The sequence below is a fragment of the Cylas formicarius genome, unplaced genomic scaffold (genome assembly GCF_029955315.1).
Source record: "Cylas formicarius isolate icCylForm1 unplaced genomic scaffold, icCylForm1.1 PGA_scaffold_4__25_contigs__length_36172078, whole genome shotgun sequence".
Classification (NCBI taxonomy): Eukaryota; Metazoa; Arthropoda; class Insecta; order Coleoptera; family Brentidae; genus Cylas; species Cylas formicarius.
The window spans coordinates 29,826,965-29,839,366 of record NW_026844334.1 but is presented as its reverse complement, the minus strand read 5'-3'; the positions used below and the strand labels follow the sequence as shown (position 1 = coordinate 29,839,366).

Below are 12,402 nucleotides of genomic sequence, written 5' to 3'. Positions count from 1 at the left end.
AGATCTAGACAACTCGTTTACTTTTTTTTTTAGCGCCGCGTCGGCGATGTCGGCGGACGTCGCCTTCATGACTGTTTCTATCGACAATTAAATATCGACTTTTATATATTTGTCGAAACCCTTGCGGTAGCGTCCGTTTTTTACGTCGAAATCTTTGACAATTATCAAACAGCCGTACTTTTCTTTCCAGCACTCGGAACAAATTTGTTTAAACGTGTCGTATGAAACGTCGGGTGAGACATGTTCATCATAAACGTGACGTAAATTCATGTCATCCTGTTTAAACAACGCGACAATATTGCAATTGTCACGTATCAATTGCTTGGGTACCTTGGAGTATGTCTGACAGAGATAAATAGCGTCGATGGCCTTGTGTCGGCACATCGAAAAATACTCGCGAATTTTATCTTGCTTGTCGCACGCCACGTCGTCGAAAATAAACAGAGAATTCTCTTTCGCGTCGCTGGGGTCGATTATCGAGTCTCTTTCACTGTAGGGATAATATCCAACTCCTTTGACATTGCTCAATACGCGAGATAACAGTTGATATTTTGGTTGATACAACGACTTTGAGTAGACGTAAACATTTTCGAAACTTGCCCCGTTGGGGTTAAAGAGTAGCGCTAACATGGTGTTGGTTTTGCCGCAACCGCTAGGTCCGCAAAACACCGCCCTAAATGAATTGGGTAGCAGTTGACCGTGTTTGCTTTTGTTAAAGAAACCATCTCCGCAAACCAAATCTAAATTATCGATGGGGAGCTTGAGTTTCTGCTGCACCACCCGCATGACTACAATGTTTATTCGAGACACCTCGTATATATATACGACACAAGCAATTTCCTTTAATTAGTATGTTATGCTTCGCGTCCGGAAGTGGTCTCGTTAACACGCTTATTAACAAGTTACCTTTTGAAGTACACATTCCGGGTTACCAGTTTTGCGGTCCCGGTACAAAATTGGAAAAACGCTTGAACCGAGGCGATAGCGGGGTGAATCCTTTGGACGCTGCGTGTAAGGTACACGACATTGCCTATTCGCAAAACAAATCGTTAGACGAACGTCATAAAGCGGATAAAGAATTGGAAACGCGTGCGTGGCAGCGAGTAAAATCTAAAGACGCAAAGTTTGGTGAAAAAGCTGCCGCATTCTTTGTCACCGCGACTATGAAAACTAAACGTAAGCTCGGTATGGGTCAACAACGGCGTCCCTCTGTTTCGTTTCGACAGGGTGTCGTGAAAAAGGTTCGCAATGCATTAAAGAAGAAACAATTGTTTCATATCGATAACCCTAAAATGCTTAGAAGATCGGCACTGGAAGCGCTTCGAGCTGGCAGAGCCGCTGTAAGAAAAGCGGGAGGACGTAAAAAAATTAGGGTACCTAGAATTATACCGTTCGAATCAAAATCGGGCGGTATTTTACCACTTTTACCGTTATTAGGAGCGCTAGGGGCTTTAGGTTCGCTCTCGGGCGGAGCCGCTGCTATCGCTAAAACTGTCATCGATGCGAAAAACGCACGAAAGAAACTCGAAGAGGACAACCGCCATAACCGAGCTATGGAAGAGATTGGAAAAAAGGGATCGGGTCTATTCTTGAAAAAGAGTCCGCGCGGCGGATTCGGTCTTTATCTGAAGAAACAAAAAAACTCCCAATAAAGCTACCCAGAAGGGCTCTATACGACGTCGATTTAATATCTCTGGCGCGCAAATTAAAAATTCCTCACTTCAGGGGTGTTTTTATGCGAGATAGTTTACCCCGTCGAATCAGATCGCAAGAATGCGGAATCGTAAATTTGGATGTTCGTCGAAATAGAGGAACCCACTGGGTAGCATACAAAAAGAGGAAGGGAAACGATGTTGAGTATTTTGACAGTTTCGGTAACCTTAAACCACCCGCAGAACTTGTTAAATATTTCGGCAACAGCGCCAATATCTACTATAATCACGATAGATATCAAAAGTTTACGCAATACAATTGCGGTCATTTGTGTTTGCAATTTCTCTATAAAAAGGACTGAAATCGCGGACCTATAAGCAGTCAACATGTCGATCATATTTACGTTAAAAGGGAACACGTCGACATTATCCATCGACTTTGTCAATCCGCTGCAGTTGGATGAAGATGTAGAGTACGGTTTAGCGCTGATTGGATTCCACTCTTACAACAACATTCCCAACATAGATAAGGGTTCGAATAAATTTTACTACTTCGATGGTAACAATAAAGAAAACGTAATTGAAATTCCGACCGGGTCCTATGAAATTAGCGACATTGAAACCTACATTAACGAACATCTGCCAAAAAATAAGGAAGAGAAGAATACGATCCCAAAGTTAATAGAGGAGATATCAATCAAACCCAACAATAATACGATAAAGTGTGAAATCTACAGCCCCGTATACGGGGTAAACTTTAAACAACACTCGGACAGTATCGGAAAATTATTGGGGTTTTCACAGAAAATTTTGGAGCCCAATATTATGCATTCCTCAGATTTACCCGTGGATATAATAAAAGTGCGAACGATACATGTAGATAGTAACATAACGTCTGGAGCGTTCTACAACGACAGACCTTCGCACACAATTTACGAGTTTGCCTTGTCCGTCGATCCGGGGTACGCCATCGACGAAACTCCTAAATATCTAACGTACTTGCCAGTAAACAAACGACAAATCTACAACATTACCCTACAGGTTCTGGATCAAAACTTTGAGTTGGTTAATTTCCGAGGTGAAGAAATCATCATTAGATTGGAACTTAAAAAATTAACGTAATGTTGATTTTCAACTCAATCGGAGACGCTGGTGAATATAAAAAAGCGAACATCCAAACGGTAGGGTTAGTAACAAAACCGAGGCGTATCCGTAAAGGTCGTCTTACATTGAGCAACAAACAATTTCTCCGATCACTGGGCTACGATGTTATCGAATCAAATATTCGACATACACAGAAAGCCAAAATTTGATGAATCTATCCAGCGCGTGGAGACCCGCACCTATCATCCCTTTGTGAAATCTTTTTTGAACAACGACACCATTGAGATCACGATCAATCAAGGAGATGCCTGGCTGCTTATGTACGACGCTGCTATTTGCATTAAGGGATCGCTGAAACGTCTCACGGGAACCGACCAAGTGCAATTTGTAAACAATGCAGGAGCATTTTTTTTTGAAACTATATCGTACGAGCTGAATGGGAAAGAAGTGGATAGCGTGCGTGATCCGGGTATAGTTAGTACGATTAGAGGTTATCTATGTTACTCGAAAGATGACTCATCGCATCTAGATATTTCCGGCTGGAATTTCCCTGAAAATGCGATTCACGATACAGAAAATGGACATTTTAGCATGCGAATCCCGTTACGACACTTTTTAAACATATTTAATGATTATAATATGATAACTTGTGGAAAACAAACCATAAGATTGGTAAGAGCCAGACATGACAAAAATTGTATGATAATTAAACCAATGGGCGGTGTTGCGGCCAGTGCAATTAAAACAACGGCGGAATTAAAAATTGATAGTGTCGATCTTAGGGTCAAGCACATATTTCCAAACGACGAAATCAAATTGGCTCTGCTGAAATCGATTAGATTAGATCAACCCATATTGATACCCTATAGACGATGGGAACTTCATGAATATCCTGCCCTAACCGCGGGCTCTACCAAAGAAATTTGGTCTGTCAAGACGTGCGCGGCTATCGAAAGCCCCCGATACGTAATAGTCGCTTTTCAAACAAATCGCAAAGACAACGAAGCGAAAAATGCGACGCTTTTCGATCACGTCGACGTAACGGATATAAGATTAACACTAAACGGAGAATATTACCCTCACGAACGTTTACGATTAGATTTTGAAAAGAATGACTTCGTGGAAGCGCATCACAATTACACGGATTTCTACCCCAGTTATAAGGGATGTGAGGAAAAAACTGCGTTGCTTGACTATATGGCTTTCAAAAACTGCGCGATTTTCGTCATTGACTGTTCTCGAAGAAACGACAGTGTAAAATCCAGCACTGTCGACGTAAAGTTAGACATCGAAGCAAAAAAGGGATTTCCCGCGAATACACGTGCCTATTGCATCATCATTCACGATTGTATCGTGGAACAACTACCGCTCAGCGAGATTGTTCGAAATCTAACATAAATACCGCCGGAGGAACCTAATCTTAACCAGTCATATTAAAAATGCGCATCGTTGCGGTAGATATTCAAGGCTTCCAGTTAGAAGATGGATTTGTCGTTAAAGAAATGGCTGTCTACAATGGATGTCAAATTAGTCATTACGTTTTGAAACCGCCGCGTGAATATTGCACGTTGACCGGTGCAGAAAAAAGAACGGTACGCTGGCTCGAACAATATCATCACGGTCTCAAATACAGTTCTGGTTTTGTTCAATATTCCGACATTGATACGTTGATCGGACTACTGATAGAAAATGCTGACTTGATATACGTGAGAGGAAGATCAAAAATGGAATTTTTAATGTCGAAAATGGATCAGGAGGATGTCGCATGCAGAGTCATTAACGTGGAGAAATTCGATGATGATAATTGGTTGAATCCGCCGAAATTTCAACCGGATCACGCCCATTGCATGTTTCACTCCGGAGGAAGACTGCGCATGTGCGCGTTGAGAAATTCTGCCCTTTTATATAATTGGTTGTATTCAAGGATCCCTGTATGAAATAAAACTTTCTTTATTTAAATAAGACTTTTTATTTCAATCCAAAAAAATTAATAATACATTTACACGTAAAAATAAAGCACGCTAATGCTATGATATGAATACAAACTGCGAAACTGTAATCTATTGAAGTATAATTCTTTTTTCGTTCCATTTCTCGAGTAATATTCTGCGTCATCTCACGCAAAATAGCGACTAAAAGCGTTTGGTTCATCACTTCTCTTTGTTATTTTACCTATAAAAGATTAGCTAGGAACCGAATACATTTTAGTATTTTACTGACCTTGAACGAGATGAGAGTCTTGTTGCTATGCTACGCTGTCTTTACTACCTGTTCGGACGTGTCGACGATAGTCGCCGCGCTGCCCGAGGAAGGTGTGATTGAATATTTACAAAAATTCGGATTCCTTTCACCTAACGACAACGAATCTTTAACGCAGATCAATGCGTCGAGTTTGCAACGTGCCCTAATGGATTTTCAGGATTTCTATAATTTACCGGTGGATGGTACTCTTAATAACGAAACCGTCGAACTAATAAATAAACCCCGATGTGGTGTAATAGAAAATGCCTTCACGACTGTTTCGCGATGGCAGAAAACGGATTTAAATTGGTATATTCAAGTACCGCCCAGTCACTATCAAGAGTTAAAAGTGCTGGCAACCGAGGTTTTTAAAATATGGAGTGATGAATCAAATTTAAATTTTTTCTTAAATTACTCAGAGCCGGATATAATGATTTTGATGTCTGACAAATATACTACCCACAGACAAAGCATAAGATGTAAAGGGAACGAATCCTGTCCTTTTGCTTTTGACGGAAGGGGTAACATATTAGGACATGCATTTTTTCCAAATCAACAACAAGAGTGCGTGGAAGTTCATTTGGATAAATCCGAAGATTGGTACTACGGTTTAGAAGTGCCTGCGCCCGGAGGAAAAACGAGCTTGTTTACTGTGTTGTTCCACGAAATTGGACATACGTTGGGTTTGGCGCACAGTAACGATCGCAATGCCATTATGTACCCTTGGTATAGCTTAAATTCTAAGACATTGTCATACGACGATGTTGCAGGTCTTCAACGTTTATATGGTAAAAAAACCACAACCACCGCCCGCGTAACAACTCCGACCACAACAACATCAACTACCACTACTACCACAACTACGAAACCTCCGATAGGGAAAAACGAAACAAAAGTACCAGATTTGTGTCACGTAAATCCATCCATATTTTTGGTTACGTCTAACCATCATATGTATCTATTTTACGACAAATGGGTTTGGATAATAAGATTAGGTGATAAAGTCTACATGGAACCTAAAATGATATCAGATTATGTCCCTATTTACGCTCCTATTTCGCATATCTACCAGAGACCCAACGGACAACTTTTGGTAGTCACCGGTGATTCGTTTTATTTACTTCACTTCCCGAGTTTCACGGTAGTGGGCGACCGACAAAGCGTCCAGCGACTGGGTGTGCCTGCGGGTAAAACAGTGAACGCTATTTTTAATACGTATGGCGGTCGAACGTATATATTTTACGGTAAACGCTACTATGCAGAAATAGACGAGTGTTCTTTGAGTGCGAGTGAACACGGTTTTACTACGGAACTGTTTCCGGGTCTGCCCGACGATTTGTCGGGCGCGTTTCGATACACCAACGGACATTTGTATTTTTTCAAAGAGAAAACGTATTACGAATACAACGAATTTTTGAATAAATTAACGAGAGTCGGTGAAATAGACTTGAGTCTTGTCGCAATTAATTGTCCCACAGAGAGTGTCTTTAAACAAATTAGGGATTTGTTAAGAAAGTTATCGATCTTTCACAACAATGAATAAGAAGTTAGTTTTCTTCGACGATTTTAGAAGCTTGGATACCGATCAACTTGAATTGATTCCTGTGCAACATTTCTTGGAGCATGTGAGACCGCACGATTTGTTAAATATGTGGCATAAGTTACCAGTACGACATCGCAACAATTTTGAATTGCAAACTCATTTGCCCTGCTTTGTTCACTATAACAGACCGGACAGCAAAATGCATATCGACGGCCCGGCACCTCCCCAGAATAAATGTCATTATTGTTTGAGTGTTATAAAAGCAGTTACCGAGATCTAGGATAGATTCATTCGGGCTAGAAACATGGTTTTGTTAAGTGCTCACTTTGTTTTGTTGTCGGCTGTGGTACAAAACGTTTTCTATATACATAAACCTAAGGATGTGATTGAAGCGTTCGTTTGTTTCAAAAATCATAATAATCGGTGCATTTGGCCCGATACGTGGACGCGTATGCAACTCGCTCAGGTCAACGGAATCGACAAGCTACAAACTTTTAGCGTGACATTGTCGAATAACACTACCGCAGATAAGCCGTATTTAAATTACAAGGTACGTTTCGTTTTTGCGAACCGGAGCTACGAAGACCACGGCGAATGGCAAACGATCGCTATCAAGAATTCCAATAACACCAGCGGCGGCGTTAACGACAATTGCGGTAACGAATACAACATCTCGGCAGATCGAAAAACTATTTTAATCCCGCTATATGTAACTACGTGCGCTTGTTTGCTTCTTTTGGCAAAATGCTTATTCAAATTGACTAAATGTAAATATCTCTCTTAATTACACCGATAGTGGGGGGTTGTTGATATATAAGTACATTTGAATTTGATACCGAAGTCAGTCTGTTTGTCACAATGTGTAACAAAGTGGTCACTATCGATGAAAACACGATTTTCGAAATAAAGAATTCAGGTGTCCGTTTCATCTTCAAGAACAAGCACATAGATTTTCAAGTCCAGGATTTTTGGGATTTTTTGTTCTTTCTGGAGGACGAGGTGGGAGAAATCATGTTCTGGAACGACATAACAGTCTACATCGGGAGCAGTATCGAGGTGACCTATTCGAACGAAGAAGAGAGCTGTGAGTTGATACTGAAACGGGATCATGGCGACGAAATTATCCTCGACCGCGATGAAGTAGAAAATCTCATGGACCAGAAACACCGCTTGTACGAAGCATTACGTTGTCTACATATGAGCTAATAAATATTTACTATTGTATCTATAGTTTTTCTTTTATTAAACCGTGATTATTGAGACACTCTGTATAAGTCACTCGACTTGTTTACCGACGACCCGATCACCCGCGTCACCGCGCCACACCGTCTCCGTGCCGCACCGTCACCGCCCTCTACCGGGGGGGCCTACGACGGTCGGAGCGCGCGACATCTAGCAGCGACGGGCGGAACCGGGGCAAAACAGGACGCTACACAAGCGCGCGACATCTAGCAGCGACGGGCGGAACCGGGGCAAAACAGGACGCTACACAAGCTGGGTGGGGGGCGGAGCGCACTCTGGGAGACAGGGGGGACACTAGGACGCCTCGCGCGGGGGGCCCCCGCTGCGGGGGGGTTAGGAAATTGAGGTTATGTACGGTTTCTGTTGCTTATATCGGCACTATACATCTACTCCACTCTTCATTAATGAATGAATGTGCCAATATATGTTTCGTCTCTACCAAAACATTGTAAACTTCGTTTCTCAAATCAAAAAGACGTCGCAATATTTTGCCGCGAGAGAGCCATCTGACTTCAGTATGTAGTAATAACGTCTCATACTCAGAATTTGTTGAATACTACATGAGGAGCAATTTTTATTATTAACCCTTTAAGTCCTTTCTTACAACCTATAAATGCTGCAGCGCCATCTGTACAAAGGGCGACTAACCCTTTACAACATAAAAAAATCTTCTGATACATCTTCTTCAAAAACTTATCTCACATAAACAATTAATTTGAGACATTTTAGTAATATCTGTAATTTCGTGATATGACTAAAATACGCCGAGAAACGGTATCTCTTGATATTGGTATTGATGTCATTTTAATTGCTGAAGGAAGAATGAGCGATTCTCCAAAGTTATGTGGTCTCAATTTTTTTCCTATTAAATATGAAATTTCTAAGGATGCCCGTAGACCCTTCTCAGAAATTGTTGTATATGTTTTCAAAAATACAGTTTGATTTTTCATACTTTCAGCACGTCATTTTAAAAAAATGTCAGATTTATTTGCAAATTCTTTATGTTTCGTTTCCAAATGTCTTTTTAATTTAGCAAACGTTCATTTGCTAATTGATCCGAGAAATTGACACACAATGGACGTTCTTCCCCATTAACAATGCAAAATGTAAATCCGTATTTAATAAACTCTTCTTTATATTTTCTTAATTTTGTTTCTTAACAGTGTCACACTGTTTCTAAGTTAAGTAGGTGTCGGCCCATCATTATCATTCCTTGTGGGCGTTGGGTACCTATTTTTAGCTACTTATCCATAATACCCTCATTATTAAAACTGAAACAAAATTAGAAAAAAAAACAATATTTTTTTGCTTTAAATTTAAAAGAGTAACTACACTGGTAGCGTTTGAAACAAAATATTAGTTGAGGATAATTGATTTTTGAAAAAATTAAAAACGAAAGATGTTATACAAAAATACGTGCAAAACATTTTAGAAAAGAAAAACATCCTTTATTATAATTTTAATATCTACAATGGCTCACAGTGAAAATGATGTAGCACAGAATAAAATATTTTTCTGGCACCACCGCCACCAACCCCGGTGTCCTCTATTCAATACACGACGCAGGATAAATTCCTGCATAGAAAATGACGGAAGGCACTTTGAAAATTTATAATGTTCGGAGAGAGTTAATAATTTATAAACTTTGCGTTAGGTCAGGATAAAGATATTGTGATACCGTTTTGGGGTCTTAATTGACTGTCTCAAAGAAATTATACCGTTGCATTTATGTTTTTTGAGAATAACGGGAGAATTTCAATCATCTCATTCATCCCAAATATACTAATCTAGCATTCAATTGTATTAAAATCCATTAATCCATTTTGAAAATATTGACTTTTTTTTTGAGACAGAGTAAAAAGGATCTCCTCCTCAGCTTTAAAGCAGTGTTCACTCTAATTACCAGTAATATAAGATATTTTGCAGGAAACGGATTTTAAAATTCTACGCCACCTGGTGGTGATTTCCGAACCTGGAAAATAATGTCCAGCATTTCCTTTGGGTCCATTTACTTTTTTTTTTCAAATGCCTCGTTGTCCTCACTGCGACACCTGATGCTTCATATTTGCTAAATTTTGGGTTTTTTAATTATTAACGATTATGCCCCTGTTAGTGCAATAATTTTGTTAACGCACTCTTTACATGTTTGCCTTTTTGGACAAGGAAATAAAACACAGTGTTGAAAGTTAGGATCACATTACCTCCGAGATCATTGTTGAAAAGTGAGCGTTTCAAAGTTCAAACGGATCACACTGTAGGCAAATCGGAGTGCTTTGTGGACAAAGTGCATACTCTTTCGTAGCGCAAGAACGGTTAATTTGCGCGTCATCGTCGGCGCCCGTCGGCGTCCGGACGCTATATAACCAGAGCAGTCGAAAAGAACTTCCCCATTTGCTGCGCGACTCCTAAATCCGGAGTTCTCATCAGCAGCCGTCCGCTTTTTGCGAAAACTTCGCCACCTGTTAGGATGACGGCCGTGTCGCGTGCATTTTCTGGAAGATTGCTGCTTCTTTCGGCGTCCATGGCGATCGCGTGCGGACATCCTGGGGGCTTAATCGGACTGAAGAAGAACGTCGAAGTTTCGCCTTTCGAAGACGTGGGATTTGTGGTAAGAACTAGTTTGTCTGTTTTGATAACTTTGTCGATATTATTCGGAGTTTCCTATTGCTCGGTATTGTTTTGAGATGATCAGAAGCGGGATTTTCGTTTGATTGCCGTGCCAAAAAACTAATTTTCAGGTTGTTTGACGAGATAAATAAGAACTAAAAGATCAGTTTTTCTCGAAATTATATATTTTTATATGACAATTGTTTTGGACAACACCGTGTCTTTATCAAATGCAATATTTACAAACTACCTGCTACTACACATACCGAAAAATGACAATAAAACCTTAATTAATATTGTGAAAATTTAAGTTTAATATTGGGGAGGTATTTAAATCTAATTGATCGTTAAGCAATACATTTGAATGTCTCTTTTTGTTAATCTCTAATAAATTAAATATTCTACTTTTTGTGGTTGTAGGTAAATTATCAAAATTGTCGTCAAAAATGTGCTTTTCTGTGTTAGAATCGAGACTATTGTTTTTAAATTCTCTGTTATGTTCGTTAATGCATTTCTTGAAGGATCTACCTGTTTCTCCAATATAAATTTTAGGATAAGATCCGCATTTCAACCTGTAGACACCTAATTTTTGAGATTTTGGACATTTCGTTTTATTGTTTTTCCTATTGTACTGTTAGTTCTGAAAACTATTTTTAAACCAAATTTTCACAAATGTTATGAAACCTTTTCACTGGGTTCTCCTATGTATGTAATGGTTTTAAATTGTTCGTGTTCTGTATTAGGTTTCGGATAAATAGAGTTTACTGTTGTCTGGATTTGTTTTTTATTTATAATTTTATTGATAATGAATGGACTATTGCCATTGTTCAGTGCAATTTGTTTAATGATATTAAGTTCTTTGTTGTAATTTTATATTGAGAGTGGAGTATTAAGAAGTCTGTGTATAAAAGAGTGAAATGCAGCCATTTTGTGTGTAGAAGGGTAATTGGAACTGTTATGTATTGACTGTGTCCGTATGTGAAGGTTTATGGTAAATGGAAAAATTTAATTTGTTTTGCGTTTTCGTAATAGTTAAATCTAAAGAATTAATAGAATTGTCCTGTTCAATTTCGATAGTGAATTTTATACGATTATGTAATGAGTTAATGTAATTTTGAAAAGAATTCAATTGTCTGTTCATTCCAACAAAGCAAGCAAAGATATTATCCACGTATCTATACCACCATAGAACACTTTTTCTTAAAGGATGTTCTAGTATGACATTTTATTATATTTTATAATAATATATATTATATGATATTTATTAATATCATACTAGAATATCCTTTAAGTAAAAGTTATCTATGGTGGTATAGATACGTGGATGATGACTTTGTTTGCTTTGTTGGAACAGACAGACAATTAAATTCTTTTTTAAATTACATTAACCCGTTACATAATGGTATAAAATTCACTAGCGAGATTGAACAGGATAATTCTATTAATTTTTTGTACTTAACTATTAGGAAAACACAAAGCAAATTAGATTTTTTAATTTATCATAAACCTTCACACATGGACACAGTCATACATAATAGCTCAAATCACCCTTATACTTCTTCTTAATATGTAACTCTCAACAGAAAATTACAACAAAGAACTTAAACATTAAGCAAACAGAACACGAACAATTTAAAACAATTACATACGTAGGAGAGCCCGGTGAAAAAGTTTCAAAACATTTTCAAAATATGGTTTAAAAATAGGTTTCAGAACTAACAACACAATAGAAAAAAAATTAAAAAACAATAAAACGAAGTGTCTAAAATCTCAAAAATCAGGTGTCTACAGGTTGAAATGCGGATCTTTTCCTAAAATTTATATTGGACCAATAGGTAGATCCTTCAAGAAACGTATTAACGAACATAAAATAGCGTTTAAAAACAATAGTCTAGATTCTAATTATGCTACACACCTAAACACAGAAAAACACATTTTTGACTACAATTTTGATATTTTACAAACAGTCACAAAAAGTAGAAAATTAAATTTATTGGAAGCCATGGAGATTAA

At 38.5% G+C, this 12,402-nt stretch overlaps 1 protein-coding gene across 2 annotated transcripts in view; it reads left to right on the top strand.

Moving 5' to 3' along the window:
* Positions 1 to 12,402, top strand: part of LOC132700967 (corticotropin-releasing factor-binding protein) — a 185,571-nt gene that overhangs the window by 75,150 nt on the left and 98,019 nt on the right. For both annotated transcript variants that reach the window (XM_060668568.1, XM_060668567.1), the window contains exon 3: positions 10,085 to 10,390. In XM_060668568.1, coding sequence (XP_060524551.1) covers positions 10,250 to 10,390 — 141 coding nt within the window. In that variant the 5' untranslated portion in view covers positions 10,085 to 10,249. The remainder of the gene's footprint in view (positions 1 to 10,084; positions 10,391 to 12,402) is intronic.